The sequence below is a fragment of the Ascidia mentula genome, chromosome 3 (assembly GCF_947561715.1).
Source record: "Ascidia mentula chromosome 3, kaAscMent1.1, whole genome shotgun sequence".
Classification (NCBI taxonomy): Eukaryota; Metazoa; Chordata; class Ascidiacea; order Phlebobranchia; family Ascidiidae; genus Ascidia; species Ascidia mentula.
Genome location: NC_138568.1, coordinates 11,501,530 through 11,514,340, shown reverse-complemented (window position 1 = coordinate 11,514,340; position 12,811 = coordinate 11,501,530). Strand labels below are relative to the sequence as shown.

At 37.2% G+C, this 12,811-nt stretch overlaps 1 protein-coding gene across 1 annotated transcript; it reads left to right on the top strand.

Moving 5' to 3' along the window:
- Positions 1–4,203: 4,203 nt before the first annotated feature.
- On the top strand, positions 4,204–11,277 carry LOC145894764 (uncharacterized). The gene is made up of 14 exons (XM_082983411.1): positions 4,204–5,084; positions 6,412–6,603; positions 6,673–6,794; positions 6,848–6,978; positions 7,119–7,217; positions 7,281–7,402; positions 7,488–7,580; positions 7,653–7,790; positions 7,910–8,005; positions 8,079–8,135; positions 8,191–8,337; positions 8,492–8,587; positions 8,656–8,893; positions 9,162–11,277. Exons 1-14 carry the CDS (start codon positions 4,386–4,388, stop codon positions 9,587–9,589), a joined length of 2,658 nt encoding a protein of 885 aa, XP_082839537.1. The 5' UTR covers positions 4,204–4,385; the 3' UTR covers positions 9,590–11,277.
- The last annotated feature ends 1,534 nt before the right edge of the window (positions 11,278–12,811 follow it).

Here is a 12,811-nt window from a genome sequence, read left to right as displayed (position 1 = left end):
AAACAGCATCATTCGATGGGCTTGACTAAAATCCTGACTGCCTGACTTCAGCACCAGTGTTTCCAAAAAAAGTCAGGGAAAATAGCCATGCAATCATCGTACGTTTGAATTTCCTGACTTTCGTGAATGTGTATTGGAATTGCCTGACTTTCGTGAATGTATGTTGCAATTGCCTGACTTTCGTAAATGTATGTTGGAATTGCCTGACTTACGTTATTGTGCGTTGGAAGTGCCTGACTTTCGTGACTGTGTGTTGGATTCGCAGAACAATATCATCTTCAGACTTTCTATAGTTCTTTCAAGGGTCTAAGTAACAGCGCAAATACTCCCAATCACACAAAAGCTGTGCAATTCCCGTGCCTATACTAAAACGAAAGTCAGGCATTTAAAATACAAACATATGCAAATCAGACAATTGCAACGCACATTCACGAAAGTCAGGCAATTGCAACACACAATCACGAAAGTCAGGCTACTTTCCCTGAAAATAGTTTTGGAAACACTGCTGTTGAATTCAGGCAGTCGGGATTTTAGTCAAACCGTCATTCGATTGCGCGATAATTTATTTGACATTACAAACTAAGAGCACCTGGAAACGAATGAAGTTACTATTACACCGTAACTGAGCCAGGTAGCTAACCCTGATCCACATATAAGTCTATGTAACATACAAATTCACGCGGTCATTAATTGTATAGTATGTGGAATTCAAGCCCTTCCTCAAATCTCAATTCCACCTCGCAGTTCTTCAACTGGTTGCATAAGGTCGGTCAAGTTTTAATATTCACGTTTATTCCGGTAGTCTCAAAATAAATTCCTATGTTGCGATTTTAAAAGATTTTGACCACACCTGTTCACAAAGAAGATTAAATGCACATACATACTCATTACACCAGCCTCAACATTTCACCGGCCGAAACATGGGGATCGTAAGATAGTAGGTGATTATTTCGTCACAAGACGTCGACAACAAAATCACTGTAGTGGCGGGAAATAATTATTTTGTACTGGGGAGCTTATTGTCCGTAACATAGTACATTATTGCATTTTAATTTATGACAAAAAATAACTAATATTGGCATTTTTCACACCTGATAGTCAACGTTCGCAAATATTTCTACGTTACACAGACTGGTATGTGGATCGGTGTGCGCGACTTAGCTGTGTTATACTGTAGGTGTATTGGCATTTTCCGGAAACGAAATGCATGTATTTAGGGTTCCGACTTCCCGTTAACAATGGGTCTGACGTTATAATGCTGCAGGTAAAGATTCCAGAAAATGCATTGACTTAGATTAGACATGTTCTTCACTAAAACAAAAAGCGAAAAATCCTTTGCGGGAAAAAAATTACATTCAGGTGTAGGATTTATGCCATATTTACTCTAGTATAACACAAAACCCAACTAACCCCCTCACAGACTCACACTGTGCAATTAGTAATTACTGAGTTATATTTAAATTTGGCAAAACATACAATAATCACAATAACAAGATGCCAATTTTCAATTAGACAGGACGTAGCTCAGATGTTGTGTGTTAAGACATATGCAAAGTACAGAAGGTCAATTAAAATTCATAAAAAAACTCTCTCGCTAACCAGCCGAAGTGGTCAATATATAGCCTCAATTAATGGCGTTGAACGGTCCAAAATGCTATCCCAAAACATCTTATGGCTGATGTGAGCGGCAAATTTCGACCTTGATGCGTGGAATAAAGATAAATCTGCAAGTGCTGGGTTTAATCGGATTAATACCTCACACGATCGTGACAAGGCGAATTTAAGTGACCTGCGTTAATAAATGAACGTTGGGTAAAACAACTATAGAGCTATAAAAATACATTGCAACATGCTACATAGGCAAAGCAGAAATTATCGAGGAACGAATGTATGAAGCACCAACAACGAAAACTTACGTAGGCTACAGGCAAAGAAAAACGTCTGGAATTTACGCAAACTTGCGCGCCTGTTACATAACTTTGGCTTGTGCTGTTGACGCAAAGTCGGAACCATGAGTCAGCAAGAAAGTTTGTGCTTCGTGTCATCTTGTCACAAAAACAGGTCCCATGAGAGGGGGTGCAGTCGGTGCGCCGCACCATGATCAAGATCCGTACCAAGCCTAGGTAGCAAAGGGGCGGCCACAAACACCTTTGTTTACTTTGAAACGAAGGGATTTCAATTGTAAAGCTGGGTTCCACTATAGTATAGTATTATGGTAGTGCAACGACTTAAGGCCCGTTTACACTACAGACGATTCCGTGTTTGTTTTATTGTGCGCGCGTGCTGAGTTGTGCTGGGATGGGATGTGCCGGTCTGTTCTAGGATGTGCTCGCTTTTGCTCGATGAGCATAAATTCGGGCACAGTTGGGCACATTTCGGCACACATTGATGCGAAAGTGCAGCGCGACTGCCTAAAAATAGAGGACATATATTATTTTAGTTGTGGTTGTGTGATGTGACCGCGTTTGACATGTGAGCGATTTTTTTGAGCGTATGAAATGGTGCCGTAGCTGCATTACAAAGCGGTATGTGGAATGGCGTCTCAGCGGGATGCTGCTGTGGAAAACCATTGTCCTGGTTCAATTATACCATCTTTGTTTTCAGAATCTGTGGTGTTTGGTTCAATAAACTGTAGTGTTACCTTGCGTCGTAAAAAATTATGTAAAACAGTACATGTCTTAACTATGTAAAACAGTACATGCCCTTTGTTCATAAATATCTACAGCCAATAGAAACAACTTCAATTTGTACTTATAATATCGCTGGCGAGGCAGAGAAATGCAAGGCAAGAGTGACATCCTTAAAAAATTATCAACGTAACTTGTCACTTGCACTTGTCGTGCTCGATTATTCCAGTAGTGTAAACACCGTGTGTGCCAGACTGTGCTGTGCCGTGCCATACTGTGTTCGTGTGTAAACGGGCCTTTACACGAGACCAAATGCGATTCTGCTTTCGAAAAGATAGAATACTCGCAAATAAATTCGAATTACTTGAAACGTTGGTAGAGTTTTGAACTGAATTATTATTATGTTTAAGTTAGCATTACATTGATTCTAATAACTGAAAATATTAAAAATTTCTCATCCTTTTTTCCGAAATACGACGTTGTTTTGTAGGCCGTTTTTTTTGGATGCCATGTGTAAATAGAAGTGAAAATGACAATATTTAGGGACACAGTCATTTTTGGTTGTAAATTTCCGTTAAAATACAATACTAAATTAGGCAGTTATATGTGGATCGAGGTTTGCGACCTGGCTGGTCCCGGTGTAATTAGTTTCCTGGTTCCCCTACAATTAGCCTACTTGCGATCTCCAGACAAATAGTTTTTTCCCTCTCGAGGACCCTGACAAAAAAAATTTAATTGCATTCATCTGCATTAGTTTTTTGGTGCAACAAAAATATAGACACAATCACAAATAAAAATGGTTACAACTTTTGGAGTTTGCTACTTAGCCTACATTAGTTTATGGAACGGTTTTCAATAAAAGTGCATGGAGAATATTGTTTAATAGATGAGTTAAACGTCGAATTTAGAAGCAGTACATTACCCGAATATTACAAATAAATTGCAGAAAAAACAAGTTTATAAATTAAAAAAATCTTTATATGTGGCATCATAGCACGCAAAAAGGCAGTTAAAGTGGTGGGTATTTTTTATCAAAATGATTTTCTTATTCTTCTACCTTTAGTTCTGATAGTCACTTACTGTACGTTTTAAATTTATGCAACCAGTTTAACTAAAAACTTTATGTATCATTCTATCTCCACACAGAAACAAAATGCAGCAGAACAAAGTCATGTCACGTGACTTTATTTATGACGTTTTTCGAGGCTAGCCAAACAATATGGCCGACTGTTGTTGTACAGCACGTAGTTGTATTATGGCTCATAATGTATTTTCTGATTCATTCATAATGTAGGTAACAAATGTTTAAACAATATTTTGTTGTAGGAATTCTGTTTTTTGTTGTTTAACGTTGTAAAATGTAACAAATAATAAAATAAATCGGCAAAAACTTGCATGATTTTCTTGTATGTGCTATTTGCACAATTTTTGCTAGTTTAGCTTCAGCACCTTAAACCATGTATTTGACATTGTACAAATACTGCATTTGCAAACACATCTGACAATTAACAATAACATGGCATCGTGATAATTTTAGCCTTTTAAAAAGTTATGTTTTGCTTTATTGTACAGCAATCGGAGAGCCTCATGTTAGGCCATGTATGATGCTTAACCTCACTACTTGATTTACATTGCTAAAAGTGATAAATAGCTTGTTGATGGTGTTCCAAAATATATTTTTGATGTTTAGACTGCTTAAAAACATCATTGATGTGATATAACATTTTGCTTTTTAAAAGAAGTTGAAGCTGTGTTGCCATGGCAGAGATACCTGTAATTGATCCCGATTTTGAGCCACAGTCTCGTCCTCGATCCTGCACATGGCCTATGAACAGGCCAAATATCTGTAGTCGCAATAGTGAAAGTCAGGATGGGGATATTGCGATGAAACTAGAAGCAACCATAGAGGAGTGTGGTTCACAGGAGCAGTTAATGGCAGATGCCACTGAAATTTCCCATATGGTAAAACAAGAACCAAAACAGGAGTTATGTCCTACAATGAGTCCAAGTGCATTTCCCTCAACTGATTACTCCAGTGTTCTGATGGGTTCTCCAGCATCCAATCTTGTTTCAAACATTTTGCAAACACCATTAAATGTAAAGACTGAGTCAACTTACACTGTAACTGAAAATGTCAGCCAAATACCCACATTTACCTCTGCTCCACAATCTTCACATAATGCAGGAAATGAGGGAAATAAGAGAACCAGTTTGGATATTGGGTCAGTTTCTAACACAGAATCTCCACCAGCTACCACTGTTTCTGTGGTAACCAAAGCAAAGACATCATCTAGAAAAAATGCTTGGGGAAATATGTCATATGCTGACCTCATAACCCAGGGAATAGAGAGTTCCCCTGACAAAAGACTGACTCTTGCACAAATATATGACTGGATGGTGAAGAATGTTCCATATTTTAAGGATAAAGGTGATAGCAATTCTTCAGCTGGATGGAAGGTAGAATTTGTTTTATTTTGTTTGCCTGTGATGGATAAAGAATATCATGCTTATGTTGTAGTGTGTTTGTCAGAATCAGTTGTCGGCAACCTGTGGTTTCAGAGCTATGTGTCTTTCCCACACTTTGTTATAGCTGCATAGAAGACTGTAAAGTAAATAAAAAAGAAACTGTTATGGTGCACTCAGTTGTTCCATAAGGTTTTGCAATTCCATAAAAACATATAGTGACACTTACCATCTTTTGTGTATGTTTAAAGGGTTAAAATAATCCCTACCAAGGTTTTGTGGCTCCAAACATGTTTTAGCTTGGTGCAAAAAGTGTTTAGCTGGCTCCTTGCATGCCAAAGGTTGCTGACATCTGGACTAGTTATTGTAAGGTAGCAGCTTTTTCAAGATAAACTTTTATCAATGCATGTGGTTCACATAGCTTTTATGCCTACATTGAACCTAGATGAAATAAACCGGAAGAGTTAAATACTAGATCCAATTACTTCCTGTGGTGACAACACTTTAATATTGTGACGTAGGCAGAGGAAGCCCATTACTCACAATTGCAGATGTGATGATGCAATTTCAGTTAGCATCAATTGTTCTTATAACGACTCTTCGATACTGAAAAATTAGTACCACAAGTTTTGTTTTATTCCTTTTCTTTTGGAGACTGTATTAACGTTCACGTACCTTCTGTTTAATTTTTAAACAATATAAGATTTTGGACATATCAAATAAAGCAGGCACTATTTAAAACAAAATTAGCTGATAACATTCAGGCTGTAATTTGATTGATATTGTAGTCGATAACTTTGAATTGCTCACTGATAAAATTAAAAAAATGAGTAGTGTAAAATTACAAATAATTGGGAAAACTTCTTTGAAGTATTCTGGTACAAATTGGTCTCACCTTATAATAGTTGTAATTAGGCAGTTGCCTTCACTATAATATCAACTAGTACCAATGTGCCAATTAGCATTTTTCTCTTATGGAACTGATTTTATGGAATCAACAGAGAGGCCAATATAACAAATGTTTTGTTTGATAGAAATTACTTTTAATCACCAAATGTTAAATTACCTGCTTTTCAAAATAGACACAATAAACATCTTTGACACAGTCATTGTATGTAACAGTGCAGTTGTTTCACAATATCTGTTTGTCAAAATTAGAATTCTCCTACTACTGCATGCAGCAGGTTATAATTATGAATCATGGCTGTTGCTGAGGTGTGACATTAGGTCATTAATTTAATATGGTCCGGCACTAAAGTACTGCCTTACAAAATGTGCAACGTAGTGCCAGTTGTATTTTTATGTCATTATTGCATCTCAGAACTCCATTCGGCACAACCTGTCACTTCATAGTAAGTTTAAGAGAATCCAGAATGAAGGCACGGGCAAGTCTTCTTGGTGGGTCATCAATTATGATGCCAAGCCAGGCAAGCCAGCACGGCGCAGAACAACTAGTATGGATACAACCCTTGCTAGAAACAATAAACACAGAAGTAAATTGGCAAAGCAAAAGGTGGTTTCTGTTGTTTGTTTGTCCTATTATTACATTTTATTTTACAATGTTTTTTGTTTAATTTTTAAGGTCGATCAACAAAAGAAAGAAAAATCAATAAAGCATGATAGTTCCACTTGGACTAAGAGCCCATGTGCAGATCGCACACAAGACTATGAAATACCCAGCAAGTCTTTTGCATCTGAGTTTAGGTAAGTTGAGTGATAGTATCATGAGCAGTTAAAATCCATACCTTACTTGTTAGAAACCGCACCAGCTCAAATGCCAGTAGCATCGGTGGTCGGATATCACCACCCCATACAGGATTACTTCAAGATTTGGAAGCTGATGGGCCCCCACCACTTTCACCATTATCTTCATCATACACACCATCAAGTAAATGCCAATTTGTACATTTTGTTTCAACCCCTCTCAATCACAGAAATGGTAAAATAGCCACATAGTAATTTTTAAAAGGAAAAATATGTGGTAATAACCGTTTAATATTTTTTTATGAGGTGAACCCTGTGTTTCAGGCAACTTTACAGAATTATTTGGACAAGGCCCTGATGCGTTTAGCTTGGTTGATAGTATCGACGATCCTTTGCACTCAGATTTGTTGGACAGTCTTGCTGGTAAAGTTGGTTCATTCAATTTAAGTATTCTTTTTTTGTAAAGCTAATTTTATTGCTTACAAGGCATAGACATGTTGAACCCTTCATCACCAATGACTTGTGGCCAAAGCAATGTGATGACTGCAGCAAACAATGACAGGACAAACATTTATCTAAACACACCAACAAACAATTCAAATAGTCAGGTAAATAAAGTATATTTTGAAATAGATTAATAGTGGCATTATATATGTGTGTGTGTGTAATGTAATTTGTTGTTCACATGGACAGGCCAACTCCATTACAACCATAAACAAAGCCGTTCTTTCAAGTCCCAATTTGGCATCATTGTTACAAGGAACCACCACTACCACGACTATTAAGGTGTTACAAACTGTGTTATTTTGGTAAAAGCATTTTTGGGAATGTGGTTGTAATATTCATTCTGTTATTTAGTCTTTGACATTGAATTCAATGCCCTTGAAGCAGAATGTAGATCTTGGAGGTCCTGTTCAGCGAGGTCGTGCAAACACCATGCCACGTTTGAGACCACAACCTAAATACAACATGTCAGAATCAATGCAAAAACCTTTGGTATGTGCCCAATCATGCTTGATGTAATACCCCAGTACAATTTTTGGGGTTGCCACTGCTTTGAATTGTAAAAGAAGTATTGTAAATTGATTGTTAAAATATTTTACCATTGTTTCCAGCAAAGTGCAGAATCCTTGTCACAAGAAACATTACTTACATCATTTAAAACACCTGAAACTTCACTTTCTGCTTCTCCACACAATGTTTACAACATGGTATTATTATCAAAGAATATTTACTGAAAAAAGACAGACTTTATCAAACTAAACAATACCTAAATATTTTTAGGGTTCTTATCGACAGTATCCAGAAACTCATGCCCAGACACCTAAACTAAACATGCTTGTAAGTTTAAATGAATATGCTTTGTAAAAACCTTGTTAAACTTATTCTTGTTCAGGGAATTGATGCTCCAACCAGAATATCATCATCTGCAAATGAGACAACAACTTTATACCAGCTGCTTGGAAGTCAGCCTAATAATGCTATGAAAAGCCAGCAACACTTGCAACACAATGGCTTGGGTCTTCAGCAAAATCCTCAGCAGGTAAAAAAGCATTAAAATGGTGTGGCTCATTTGCATTTACAAGCAATACTGCTGCTCTTACATGAAGCAATAGTTTTCTTTTTGATACTACTTTTTTCTCTCTGTCTAAACTACTAGAATATATATTTTTCAAAATTTTATATGATTTTTATAGCCTGGCAACATTCCAAACCAACTGCAACAACCACCACAAGTTATAATGGACAATCAAAACTTGGGAATGCATGAATATGCTTCACCGTTCCCAAAGGTAGCTTATTGTAATGTGGCATTTTTTTTTCAATTTCATGTTGACAAATAATCTGTGTCTGCTCACAGCAAAGTACCATGCTTGGATTAGGAAGGGCAGACAACCCAAGCCAGCATCACCAACATCCTATTGATGATAGCAACCTCATGCAAATGAGCCAAAGAAAATTTCCATCGGACATTAACATAGACAACCATGAATTTTTTGATCCTGGTCCAACCCTTGGACTGGACCAAATGCTTCAGGATATGGATGTTCCCACTGAATATCCGATGGATTTTGGGTATCCTTTTCAACAAGACTCCGGTAACATATATGTTTTTTTCCTGCCAAAAAACTTTAGATTCTGTGTTTATTTTTCTAGTTTTCTGAGTTTCTACATCTTGACACTGTCCGCAAATTTTAGATATTATTGAAACTATGTATTATTATTTCATTAAATTGTGTTAAACTGTATGGACCAGTTTAACTTAAAACACAGAATATTGATGTTGTTAAAATGAACTTGATTTACCATAGCTTGGTGTCTATTGAGGCAATTGACCTGACTTACCTTCAAGTTGAATATTTGCAGTTACTGGGGTAATGCCTGGAGTGGACTTGGATAGTACAATGGAGACAAACTCAGCATGTAACACTAACAAGCAAAATGAGTCCACCGAACACACCTATCAGTATAACACAGGACAGTTAGGTTTGGGAAATATGGCAAATCTTCAGCAAGGACAACATCAATATCAACAACAGACCCAACACCAGGCACCACCACCCCAGTACAATACACAACAACATCAGATGTTCCAAGACATAAATCCTTACTGTGGGAATAACCCGAACTTGTTGGTGGATTCACATGCCAATGGAGGTGTTATGATGGGTACTGGCGGAACCAGTGGCTCACCTGGAATGGGTAACAATGCTTTTGCACAACAATTTATGCAACCTCATCCTAACTTAAGACAGCAATCATCTGTTGGGTCAATAGGACATTATCGAATGTAACAATTCTGAACTTGGGTCTGTGCATTTCAACATTTCCATTCAGACATTTTTTGTGAAAGGTTTCTCTGGGTTTTTGTTGATCTTATCATCAAAACTCCAATGCAGTTATTAACTGGAGTTTGCATAAATAGCCATAGAGATTTCTAGGACGTAAAGGTGTGGTAAAGGAGGTGTACCAAAAACACATGTTTGCCGTTAATAACGCCAATGTGTGACACATCTTTAAAGTTTTTTTTTCAAAAAGTTTTGATCAACATCTATCTGTACATAAGTATTGTGTTCATCGTGCTTTGAAATATATTATTTGATCATTACCATTGTTCCAATCGCCTTGTTAAGTTAGAGTTCACTTTTTCAAGGATGACTCATGAATGGTGCTTTATTTTGGTTATCGAGTTAGATTTTACTGCTGTATTATTCGCCTCTTTTCTTTTAATGCCTTACCCACATGCTTGTTGAGGTGCATTTTTACTTAGCAAAGCAGATGCGCTGACCTTTTTTCCAGGCATCGCGCAGAGAACTCTTTCAAATCTTTACTGTGATGTGAAAATGCAAACGTTGCATTGTACTGCAGAATGGACTTTTAATCAGGCATTTTAACTAGTTTCGTCCAGGTACGTGGTTGCTCCAAAGCGATATTAAAATTTTCTCGACAAAAAAGAATGAATTGTGTACTTAACAAATGTCGATTCCTTCCCTCGCAAGTTGTTGACAGGTTTATGTTTTGTGGATTGTGTTTTTCGTTTCGTTTTAAATCATTTAAATCTTCCACTTTGCCTGTTGTTATCGCTTAATATTTTGCTATAGTTGGCAATGTAAACTGAGCATGTTGGTTTATCCAGTGCTATGGCGAAATTTCGTGGAGTTGCTCTTAACGTTGGTGCGCGACCGCCGACCTTCCATCGCGACACTGAAAAATATTGGAGTGGGGATTTTATTGTTGTGAGGCAATTGCTTTTTGTGTTTTTCGCCTTTGTATGCATGCGTTTGGTCGTAGCAACTTCGAATTGAGACGATAGGCATTGACCTTTTAAGCTCACCAAGCAACATGTTCATGTGGTTGCAATCGGTGCTCAACCCATTATCGATGCTTTATTTTCGTAGTTTTCTTTTCGTTCAATATACTTTTTGCTGTTTTTTTCAAGCACCTGATTTTTGCGCTTTTAAATGCATTTTAACCTCAGTCATTGGTCCCGCAACTCTGCTTGAATAATCCAACTCACCTTTTCGCAAATCAAGCGTTTTTCCAAGACATTGCATCTTCACAAACAGGCAGCATATTTACAAACATGTTTAAGCACTACATTATGAACTTACAGCAATTCAAAGCACCACGTTCATGTTCAATCCATTCTTGTGGTTAACAACACAGCATCACTTTTTGTAGGATTTCGGTTGCCTCTCCCTACTAAGTTTTTTCGAGTAACTTTTTGTTAGTTATGCAGAACAATCACTTTTCAGCCCCTCAAACTGCCGAAATTTGTGGAGTCTGAACTAAGTATGTTCGGGCGTGCTTTTAGTTCCTATTTCTGTCGGTAGTGCTTTTAAATCTTGCAAAAGTTTCGTAATTGAACCGTGCTTTTATATTTTCCGTGCTTTTTGACATTTTTATCGTTATGTACAGCTGTTTGTCTATACTCTACTGTTATTGGGCGAATGTTGACGATTAACATGTTAAATTGCCTTAATTTATGCCTCTGTTTGTAAAAGGTGAAGCAAAATCGGTATTTCATTGTTATAAGTTCTTTCTTTAGTGCAGGTACAATTGCCAGGTCATCAAGTGATCGATTGCGTCATATTTGTTGTGATTCGTCATCGAGTTTCCGCTACTACGCTTTGTAGTTACACATAAAAATGTGGGGACAGGAAATGATGTAATACTTCCCACGTACGTTTATTGGAAGGCCCATTAGGTTGCACATCTAAAGCAATAAAGTGGATGTAGATTTATATGCGTCATATCTATTATATCACTAAACTCCCATGCGTAAGCAGCATTGTAGGCTACAAACGACCGAGAAATAGTTAGACTTGGTTTGATTATCGGGACACAGCATACATCACGGAATCTTCGTACTGCTGGCGAAAAAAAACAGCAAATACATACCATTGTTTAAACGTGTTAAATCGAATACTATGAAAAATTGGAGACAAATTATTTCTTCGTCACATTGACCACGTAATGTAACTGTCAAAAGGAGTGTCCGAAGCCTGGAAGTAAACTGAGGCGTGTTCCTTTGAATTGAGAGGTTCAGGTGGTGTTGATGATCCCAATAACGTCCGAAACGTAAGCTATATTCTCCGTTTTTTTTTTAAATATTATTTTCTGTTTTAGTAAAAAATACCTCAGTCAAGGTCTTCAAACACCTTGGACTTTGGACAAGAACACAATAATGTTTTAAACAGGTCTTTTATTTGGAGGGAACACCTTAGCGAAAACTGCGAACATTGGTGTGAACCAAGGTATAAACTTGGCGTTTGGCTTTCACTTGGGCTTGAAGTTCCGATCGATAGCCAAGCAAAGTTGGGACCCCATCTGTTGGTATATCCGAAGTATATTAAAAATTGTTACAGCAGGCGAATTCACCGAGTAAAGACGGTACTACTGTATATATTTTGCCATCACAGTGATTGAAACGTTAGGTTTATAAAGGAATGTAAATTTATGTTGCCCTGTGTCGAGGTCCGTTTAAATTATTGGGTGGTGGGACAATCATTAGATTATTCTCCTTTTTCAGAAGATTGATTTTTTTTCTAAAGTTTCTACCTGTCAACAAAACTACAGCAAATACACAATTAGGAATTATTTGTCCGGTGTCCAAGCATTGCGACGCAAAAAAGGGCATGGCGTGAAAATAAATACGGAACATAGCCTATACTTATCTTCTCCTTGTCGCTTTCAAACACACAATGTGAACAAACATTTATGTTCTGTTTGAAATAACATTTCCCCACTAAAATAAGCACACAAAGAATGACATTCACGGAGAAGCAAACTATGACGAGCTGCAGAGAAACTGTTTGATTAAACGTCATTTTTTTGTGTATTGAAATTCTGTACAAAGCGCAGCTGGCATGTAGGTCAATCGATTCGTTTCTATGTATTAAACCAAGGTATGTTTGTTTATCGTTTTGTGTAATAATTAAAAGGTTGCAAAGGTAGTTTCTTTGGCAGATGTTCTTAATAGTGTTAGGAGTCAGATAAACGACAGTGTTTCGTTC